Source organism: Salvia miltiorrhiza, chromosome 8 (assembly GCF_028751815.1).
Source record: "Salvia miltiorrhiza cultivar Shanhuang (shh) chromosome 8, IMPLAD_Smil_shh, whole genome shotgun sequence".
In the NCBI taxonomy this organism is placed as follows: Eukaryota; Viridiplantae; Streptophyta; class Magnoliopsida; order Lamiales; family Lamiaceae; genus Salvia; species Salvia miltiorrhiza.
The window spans coordinates 26,775,296-26,785,603 of NC_080394.1; the positions used below are offsets into that span (position 1 = coordinate 26,775,296).

The 10,308-nt window shown below is 35.1% G+C and overlaps 1 protein-coding gene across 2 annotated transcripts; it reads right to left on the reverse strand.

Moving 5' to 3' along the window:
- Window positions 1-2,924: 2,924 nt before the first annotated feature.
- LOC130997346 (exportin-2) lies at window positions 2,925-8,182 on the reverse strand. Of its 2 annotated transcripts, XM_057922638.1 has the most exons (3): window positions 8,002-8,182; window positions 4,923-7,916; window positions 2,925-3,328 (listed from the first exon to the last, which is right to left on the reverse strand). In XM_057922638.1, exon 2 carries the CDS (start codon window positions 7,859-7,861, stop codon window positions 4,940-4,942), a length of 2,922 nt encoding a protein of 973 aa, XP_057778621.1. In that variant the 5' UTR covers window positions 7,862-7,916; window positions 8,002-8,182; the 3' UTR covers window positions 2,925-3,328; window positions 4,923-4,939. The 2 variants fall into 2 exon arrangements, with proteins under 2 accessions (XP_057778621.1, XP_057778622.1); XM_057922639.1 differs by having other exon boundaries at window positions 4,923-8,182.
- Window positions 8,183-10,308: the final 2,126 nt, after the last annotated feature.

The window sequence follows — 10,308 nt, forward strand, 5'->3', positions numbered from 1 at the left end:
TGACTCTTTATTTTCTTGGAAATGTGATTTGTGGGCAATAATAGCAATGATTAGATGATTGACAATTAAGTAGTAAAATTGGAGTAAAAAAGACAAACCACTAGCATTCATCAGATATGGGTTTTGTTTGCTTAAAACCTTTCAGTCAAAAATAAAGATGAGAATTATTTTTCTCTAAAGTTGATGTGAGTTGGGGATATGAAAATGACTCTTAGGTCCTCTCAAAGATCTCTTAGTTCCCATTATTTTTTTGGTAAATTTAATTAGGGCCATTATTATTAATGATAATTAAAGTTAAGCCAATCTTATCGAGGATTCTCTATCTTTAAACTGTAGATTCCATTTGGATTACTAGATTTTATACCACTCATTTGTCAAATTTGGCCCTAGCCCTTGATCCGATTATGTATTCTTTCCGATTCCAATTCTCCAATAAGGATTTTATTATTATTATTATTGTTAAAAATTATGGGTATCTTTTGAGAATCTTCCAATACCAAATTTCTCGTCTATTTACCTTTTTTGTGATTCGTTGTGAAAATTATTATATCCAAGCATGTCTCTAGTAATATTTTTTTGATAAATTACATAAATAAATAAATAAATTTTAAAGACCGCACGATGGAAGATTCAAACGCAAGAGACCTCAGGTCTTAAACATTAATCTACTACCACTAGGTCAACATACACACTATAGTATATATTTTTGTGCATTAGATATAAAGTCATGATTTATGGGTATAAATAAATTCTCCTTCGGTATTCAGATCGAGCTGTCCAAAGCAAATTAGTAAATTTTGAAAAAAATAAATTTGGAAATACTGTAATTATTAATGTGTACTAGACTAGTGTGCTAAATTGCTGATCCAGCATATAATCACTAAGTACTTATATTAATTATTTATATATAATTGACAAGTTCACTAAAAAGACTCGTTTTGACATATGTAAATTGTCGACTTAAAAGACGAATTGACGTAGGCTATATATTACATATATTTTAATGCATTCTATCAACATAATAATTAATATAACATATAGTAAAAAATATTTCAATAAAAAATATATCATCTTATCTTATATTGTGTACCAAATGAGCCCAAACGAATTTGGGTGTGATTTCCTGAATCCCAAAAATACCCTTAACCATAAACTTGCGACTTCAAATTGTAATTGCTGTATTGTAGATATCGATTATTTGGGAAATTGTGACTAAATTCTCATCATATGAATCCAACAAAAATTATTTGTTATTATCGAATCAAATTTCAAACTAAATCATACCTACTAAATAATCATATTAAATACTAACTATTCAACTCAAATTAATTTAACTTGATCAAAAAATATACAAGTAGATTTCCTTCCCCACCCATGCCTAGAATGCGCATACATCCCACCAACTCCATCCCTATTGGCCCAGGAAATTGTATGGAAGAACCCTAAAAAAGGAGTCTAGCTAGTTTTCACTTTAAAATATTTTTGCACAATTATTGGAATTTTTTGGCTACCTTATTAAGTGACTCTTATAGCTCGTGGGCCCTCCATCACCGATCAAATGTTACTTAGTTGTTAAAATTGATAAACATATATGTATATTTTCCATCAAACAGACCGCACCATTATGGTAAAATTAACTATATATATATTGATAGAGAATTACAATATTTCCACAACTTCATCATTTCGTTTCATATCCATCAAAACTTCGTTTGTTTTCAAGATAGAATCGATTTCGATAGTCCTAAATCACTTTGACATGAATTCGTATGCGGTCACAATTCATAAACATTTGATGTGGAAAATTAAATAGTTTATGTGTAGTATTAGAAAGGGTTGAGCTATAATTAACTTAAAAAATGGTGAAGAATTGGGACGCTTTTGTTGAGAGATAGAGAATCAAAGATGGCAGCACTAAAACATTTATTAGAGTACAATTATGGTGACTCAGTGGCCTGTATGCTACCCTGGTTTAGCAAGTGGATTCCTTTACTTTAATTTTAAATTATTTTTGGAGGGATTAATAATTGATTGAGATTTAGGTCCTGGCGTCCGTACAATTTGACCAACCTTTTGATTTATGTTGACACTTCCCTAACCATTGGATTTGCTCATCAAATGGAGAATCTTCTAGATCCCCACTTAAGTTGATTTAGGGTTTCTTTGAATTAATTCTTTTTAACACAAGTGGAAATCTTCAAAATCCATGTTCAAAACGCCTCCTAATTGCTTCCCAAACTGATACAAAGTTTGTGGTACAACTTCACTATGCTATATATGTGTGATTGACAAACTATTATATTATTTTTCGGATTATCTCATTTCATTTGATGTGTTTCATTTTGAAGTAATCATTTTACACTATATTAATAATAGGTTCACATGCCTTTACACTATAATATTACTCTCTCAAATAATCGTATAAAAAAAAGTAAGTAAAGTAGAGTTAAGGAAGTTGTACTTCCCAAAGGCCCTAGGCCCAGATAGAGGCCCATTAATGCGTTTTATTTTCAAGAACATTGATACTTTTCTGGTGAAATATTGAATGAAGGAAACCTTACGTGTATATGTCATTAGCATGATGCGAGCATCGTTCAAAGTTGAAACAATTTTTAATTTACTTAAAAGGTTTGGCTAAAATGTTATACACATTTATGATTACCAAAGATTCTATCATTATACCACTCACTATAATTATATTAAACAATATCATTAGTCTCTCGAAAACTTCTCCCATTACCTAACAGAGAGGGAGAGAGCTACCTTCAAATGTTATTTTACCTTTACTTGTATTCTCCACCACACCAATAAACATATCATATCAAATGCACAAAAAGCTCCCAATTGTAAGAAGCAAAAATAATATAAAAGCACAACTCATTATCTTAAGAAACCCGACTCATAGATAGATTGATAGCACAGCATAAAATTAAAATTTCATCACAATAAATGATAAGACAGAAATCGACACATACAGCTTGAGAAAAAGCAAACTGTTAATGACTTTAGCCCTCAAGAAAAAGAAGAGACTCGGTTTCTGTCTGTGTTGCTTCACATCACAGAACAGAACAAAAAGAGTTCCATGCAACTATATATAGAAGCATGGTAAGGAAAACCGACAGTCACCTTGAACCAACATAGGTAGTTGTTGACAGTTCCATCCAAGGGGACTTAATCTTGACCGTATGAGCCCACAAAACCAGAATTTTTTTGAGACATACCGACTCATCTGACTGGTTGGTTGGATTTAAGAGCAGTGGATAATGAAACGACCCAGACCTACAACCAAGACCAGAAACAATCCAATTTCCTTCATCCAAACATGATCCTGGAAAAAGAGAAACACGTTAGGAACTGAAATGACTAAACTAGACTTTTTGGAGCCAAAAGTTAGTAAAGAGGATGCAAACAAACAAAAGTATGCACAAAATGCTAGTGCCCTTAAAGTTATCAAATAAAATGCTCCAAGTAAAACGAAACGATGTATTTTACTTTTTACAGGAATGGTGATCCCATTGTGCAGACCATCAGAAACAAAAATCACGAAAAAAGGCTAATTACGTTTTCCAGTGACTTTTATGATTTTTAATGTGCTTCTAAAACTGACTTCACTAAAGCTCAGAAAGTGCTTAGACTAAGGCAGATGTAAGGTGATACAGTAGAATTTCATTGTTAGTATTGTTACAAACCCTTCTCTGAAAGCCGTGGCATTTTAGAAGTCCATAGAACTATCAAATCCAGTGGCATGAGATAATTACAGAAAGCATCCAGGATTTCTCTTGACCCAAATATAATAGAGTTGCAGGCTAGGCAGTCATTTGTGGAAACCAACATGATCTAGAAACTAGTCTTGCAGTCTGTTGGTTTGAGCTAAAGGGGGTACAGAGCACAAATCTTCCAGGCAACAATTAATTTAAGAAACTTATCTAAATTATTTACTCAACAAGTTTTTCATACAATCAGTCAAACTTTTCCCAAGTTCATCAATTAAACAATAAAAAGGCCTAATTGACAGCCTCATTCAGGTCATATTATCACCTATAAGTATTTGTCAAAACATCATATTGGCAAGCAGGAGTTGATTTTAACCGGAATGGCGCATGACTATTGAAAAAGTTATTATAGGTTATAATTAATATCTTATGTATATTAATTATGAGACATTAGAAGTAGGTTCATGGCCTTTATAGCAGTCAATAATGATCAAACAAATAAATATCCAAAACATCTCCAAGACATGCAGGTAATATTTAGGCTCTAGCTTATATCAATGTGCAGCCGATGAGAAAACAAGCATATATGAAACAGGAGATAAGTTCAATAAAGAATTCTAGATGTCAGCATAGCATATTTTTCTTTTCCATTCTCATATATGTAGCCTTTTCATGGTTCGGTACGATCAACACCAGAAATTGTTGTCCCAACCAAATAACACTTTAAAAAATCATTATGACATGGTTGAATTATATTGGTTATCAATAATACACCAAACATCTTAAAGACAACTTGGGCAACAAGTGTAAATCTCACTAACAGGGAAATTGGAAAACATGTAATAGTTCCAATCTTGTTAGTTGTTTTTATCTTTTGTCGTGGTTTGAAACATAGCTGCACCCATAAAGGTTGCCTTAGACACTGACCCCAAAAGTATGAAGTGGAAAATTTAATTGATATCACCACTTTCACATGCTACCCACATTCTGTTGCATCCAAGGCATATTGCACTAGATTACGAAGCAGTTTGTAAACATCCTAACTGTCCAAAATAAGAATTCTTACTGTATCACCCTTAGCTATATGACATCTAACATATAAGACAATCCACAAAGATCAAGAAGTCTCAACTGTTCCAAATAATATAGGCAATAAACAATTCTCAACCTGTAAAGGGGAAAATGAGTGTTTCAAATGGTAAGACTTACACAAGGTAAATTACTCCTCAAACTATGGTGAGATTGTAGGAGCTGCAAAGTTGAAGTAAAGCAGTTTGATTAGCTGGATCAAGATTTCCAGCGATGATCCGAGGCAAAGTTCCAGGGGAACGAGCAGAAAGATTTGCTAAAGATGCAACCAAAAATTGCTTTGGATCTTTGATGTCCGGCAGAGGGTCCTCATCTTTCCTCCCAGCATTGCGCAACAGGAAACGTGCAGCATTAGAACCAATAGTTTCACTAAAATCTGGATCCTCAGGCTCCTCATCCACTCTGTCCTCCTCTGGTCGTGAAATGAGTGTAACAATGCTGTCAAGAAATTTTCCCCAACGTTCTGAATGTGATGGTGACAGATACTCACATAAGATCCTAGTTGAAGCTACTGAAGTTAACTTCAGCTCCTGGGGACCTGTGATTGACTTGAGGTCGGGTATCCAAACTTTCTCCAAAATTTGGATAAAAACATCAGGCTGCACAGCATTCATCGAACCAACAAGTTTCTCAGGACCATGTTTCACCAGGAAAAGTGACATAAATATTATAAGAGACTTGACAATCTTTGTTGTTTTGTTGTTTTGCAGCCGCTGAAACAGGGTAAACCATATATGGCTAATGTAGGCAGAGACAACATCATAACCAAGATTTTCAATCACAGTATTGAGCACATAAAATCCTTGTTCAGCAGTACTCCGTGATGAGACTAAATTTTCAAATATTCCAAGGATATTGGATAAACGCCCCTGCTGATTTAGTTCATGTGGAGCCTTCCTAAGGAAGGCCTGAAGCAAGCGGACAAGAGAAGGTACATTTGCAGACTTTTTCCAAGAATCTTGAAGAAGGAGTATTGCAAATATATCCATATAATTCCCTGGTAAAGGAGATCGATTGAAGTCCACAAGCTGAGCTAGCAGCTGGAATGCATAAGGAAAGAACTCAGTAATATCTCTCGATAAGATCACCTGTAGGATGGGCAGTAACCTTGTTTCAAAAGCTGAAATAATAGATGGGTCTTGCTCACAAGCCCTCCTGATTAAAAGAGCCACCGAATCAAACAGATGATGATTAAAGTCGGGGTTCTTTGGGTTTTCACAAACTCTGTTTAGAACAGTTGCCAGACCATTGATGCAAGGTACCGCAACCTCATGTGAAATATTAGCAACTCCAAGAACCCTCACGATGCACTTCATCACATAATGGTTCTCCTCAGATTCTGGCCTTTGTAAGGCACCAAAAAGATTGGTCATTAATGCTAGCAGAAATGGGCTGATATCTTCAGCTGAATATCTAGCCCTCCCTCCCTCATCCTTGACTAGAAGAAGCTTCTCAATGCAGCTGGCTGCATATGAATGAACGACATTTGACTCAGAGACCAGGAAGCGGACAACATCGGGTAGCAGTGAGACAGCAACACCTTTGGGGATCTGATTCCTGAACATTGTGAAGAACTTTAATGCACCAGCTTTCAACATCGGAAATCCATTAACATCTTGACTTCGCAGCTCTGGCACAATTACAGACCCAAAGAAGCTCTCAACGTCAACAAGGTCAGTGGAAATTGAGGTGCCACTGGCTTTCTTTGTGGCAAGGGACACAACCAAATAAATAGCACAATCTTTGTGCTTCCAGTTAGCGGCCGGATTCTGTGAAAATGAGGCTAGGAGACTCTGTATCTGAGCAGAAGCCTTTTCGGCCACCCTCTCCTTATAGTTTAAAGCAATTCCCTTGAGGAGTTCGCAAGCAATCCTCCTCCTAGTTTCCAAGTCACTGCCTTCCATATCTCTTCTAATGAACTCAATGTAATTCATCTCAAAAAGCTCCTCGTCCTCATCCCTTAGCATCACATTAGGAATCACTATACTCTGACAAATCTGCTGCAAAATATCCTCCCTTGCAAACAAAATATGATGAACACTTGTACTAACCGTAGTCAAAAACTTAATAGCAGTCACGGTGAGACTCTCCCGACTAGAAGAATTAGACGCAGCCACTAAGAGTCCCCACACAGCCTCCACAAACCCACCCAAATACCCCTGAAATGTTTCCTCATCTCTCTTCATATACAGGCTAATATTCTCACAAACCACAGCTCTCAAGTCATCAACTACAGCAAGCCCATCACTTCCACTATCTTCTAAGGCAGAATATTTTACTGTCAAATATTTATTGAACTCAACCATCCATTCATTCATATGATCCTCAAAAAACTCCGGCAAATCCATATAATTGAATGAATAAAAGATCCAACAACATAACGTCTGTGACTCTATATAACCCTTCAGAACGACAGCATTTGCAGCCCCAGAACCCACAGCATGGTCTAGATACCGTGCAGTCCGCTGAAACACTTCTAACAGTGGCCGGGCAAAGTTATCAAGACAATACTTCAGATCAAGTAAGAGATCATTTGTCTTATACTCGTATCTAAACTTCTTCAGCAACGAATCAACCGTAGCTAAAATCCCATTCACTGAAACATAATCATTTGCCTGACTCAATTCATCCAAAGTCACAACTAACTCAGGCAACAAAGCCCGCCATTGTTTTGGGAAATCATGGTTCCCGATGACAGTCAAAGCTTCACTAAGCTGAGCTTGAATTTTCGGCGTCGCAGTAACCATCAGCCTAACAATCAAACCTTTAATTTGCTCCTTCTCAGTGTCCGGCATAACAATCCGGTCCGGGTCATCGGGATTCTGCGCCCAGCGAGCTTTGAGGTGGTTCTTGAAGTTAACAGCGGCGGATTGGCGGATCTGCTCATCTACAGCAGGCTCCGCGACCAGCCGGAGAACCGCCAGCCCATAGTTGGCCCGATCGGCGGCCTCTGCCAATGCTGCTTCCGCGCGGCGGCGGGGCTCAGGGAGCGGCGACAGCGTGTTGATGAAACACTGGGACAGGAATTGTAGGGTTTCGGCGTTCCACTCCATTGCCATTTCACAGTTTTGGGGCTAGGGTTTAAGCTAGGTTTTCAAATGATACTCTAAAAACCTATAGGCAAGAGATATTGCTCAACACATGATAATCTATAGAAATTCGAATATCAAATGTAGAGAGAGATAGAGAAAGAGAGTACCTGAGCTGGAAGATTGATGATGAGAGAGAGAGAGAGCAGAGGGCACAATAGAATTTGAAATAGGGCAAGGAAGAGGAGGGAGGGACTTTAAGCAGCGTAGTTGCAACTATATATAATAAAAAAGAAAATTTAAAAAGGAAAATAAATAGTGGGCTGAATAAGTAAGTGGCCCATTTGCCCTAACATACAAAAATTGCACCATTCTACTTAGAGGTGTTCGACCGGGAAATGAAAGGACGGCCAAGCAGGGCCGTCTCTGAGGGCGGGCCAGCATGGGCGATCGCCCAGGGCCCATCATTTTTGGGGGCCCAAATTTTTTTATATTATCTTATATATACTATTATTATTATTGGCCTAACTTTCTTCTTGTGTATACTATTAGCATTGAATAAAAAAAAATGAGGCCCAAAAAATTTCATTCTGAATAATTTTGGGGCCCCCAAAAATTATAAGGTCTAATATCATTTTTTGTGTATACTATGCGCATTGACTTTATCATGAAACAATTAGAAGGTCTAATATCTAATACAAGTTTGACTATTGCTAAGAGTTTTGCATCTAATATGAATATGGAGCCAATATTTTTAATAAAATGTCATTTAGGATTTGAATATTTTGTAGTTGTTGTGGACATAACGATTACTTCTTTAAAATGTAGATTTAAAGAAATGAAATCATTTGATCATATATTTGGTTTTTCATTTGATTCGAAAACTTTAAAATTTTTGGATAGTGAAAAATTAAGACATTAATGTGTTAATTTTAAATTTACTTTTACTCATTATATGAGTTAGATGATTTATTTATTGAATTAAAAATATTACAAATGAAATTATCAAATAAAATAACTTCAACTATTGAAATTCTTGAATTTATGAAAATTACAGATTGTTATCCAAATGTTGCAATATTGTTAACTATGTCTGTAACAGTAGCTTCGGCTGAGAAGAGTTTATGGAAGTTAAAATTATTGAAGACATATTTAAAAACGTGGATATGGCAAAAAAGATTAAATAGTTTAGCAATTTTTTGTATTAAAAAATATATCTTAAAAAATATTGAAACAAATGTTCTTATAGATGACTTTGCAAGTAAAAAAGGCGAGAATAAGTTATTTTTTTTATAATTATTAATATATTTTTTACCAAAATATTATAATATGACTTTAAAAAAAGTGTTTTTTTGTGTTGTTATGATGGTAAATAGAGGGCCCATTTTTATTGTTTCGCTCTGGGCCCATTTTTCGTCAGAAACGCCCTGCGGCCAAGGCAGGTGGTTGTTGTTGTTCGACCGCCGATTGCAGAGGGAGAGATGGCAGCTTTGCAGTCGTTGGCAAAGGAAGAGATGGGGAGAAGGTTTAAGATTTTGATGAGAGAAGGTGAAGGCCTTTGATGTTGATTTGGGACTTTGGAGTAAAGATAGATGATGAAGGAGACGAGAGTAATAGGTTTTTACTTTTTAGGCACTAATAACTAGTTTTAAATCATGTTGGGCTTTGCTTATTGGATTTGGAACATTAACGTTGAGCTTTAAAAAAATCATCTTGGGCCTTTACTTAATTATAGAAATTGGGGTTTAGAAATATTTAATTTAAATATTAAATTGAATGTTTATGAATATCAAATTGAATATTACGATTCTATATTTGTATGAATCGAATAATATTATTAGATTCATTAAAATTCTAATATTATATAATATAATAATTTTTTATTGTTAGTGTTATATAATAATATGTATTTACAACAACTGATTTATATATATATATATACAAAGAAGAAGAAGATCTAAAAGATTTTGATTATTTTAAGGAGTTTGAAAAGGATGAAAAGGCTTATGATATTCAATATTATAATGATGACATCTTCCTTCAAAGAGAAACAAAAGAAGAGATAAAATATCCATATCTTGGGTTTTTAAAATATTTTCCAATTGAAAATTACCTAAAAGGTTTGCCACCTTTACAAATTGCAAATATCTATTTATATAAGGAAATGCAACCAGTATATGGAAATAAAACTCGAGAATACTTCGAAAAAATTCTTGTTGATACTGGATCCATTACAGTTCAGCATATGGAAAAACCCAAAGAGTTTGCATTTTTCAAACTCATTATTAAGAATATTCTTCCCGCTTCAAATTGGGGTCTTCCACTTTTCCAATCCAGAAAACTTGAAAATTTTCAAGGAATGACGAGAGCAATGATAATTTTAGCTCACTCATTGAGAAATGACGAGAGCAATGACGATTTTAGCTCATTCATTGCTTTTTCCTATTCACTTTTTGAAAGTTGTGGCAAAAGATGCC

What these genes read in the sequence shown, in the direction of transcription:
- LOC130997346 (XM_057922638.1), bottom strand. Translation starts at nt 7,861, where the DNA reads ATGGCAATGGAGTGGAACGCCGAAACCCTACAATTCCTGTCCCAGTGT.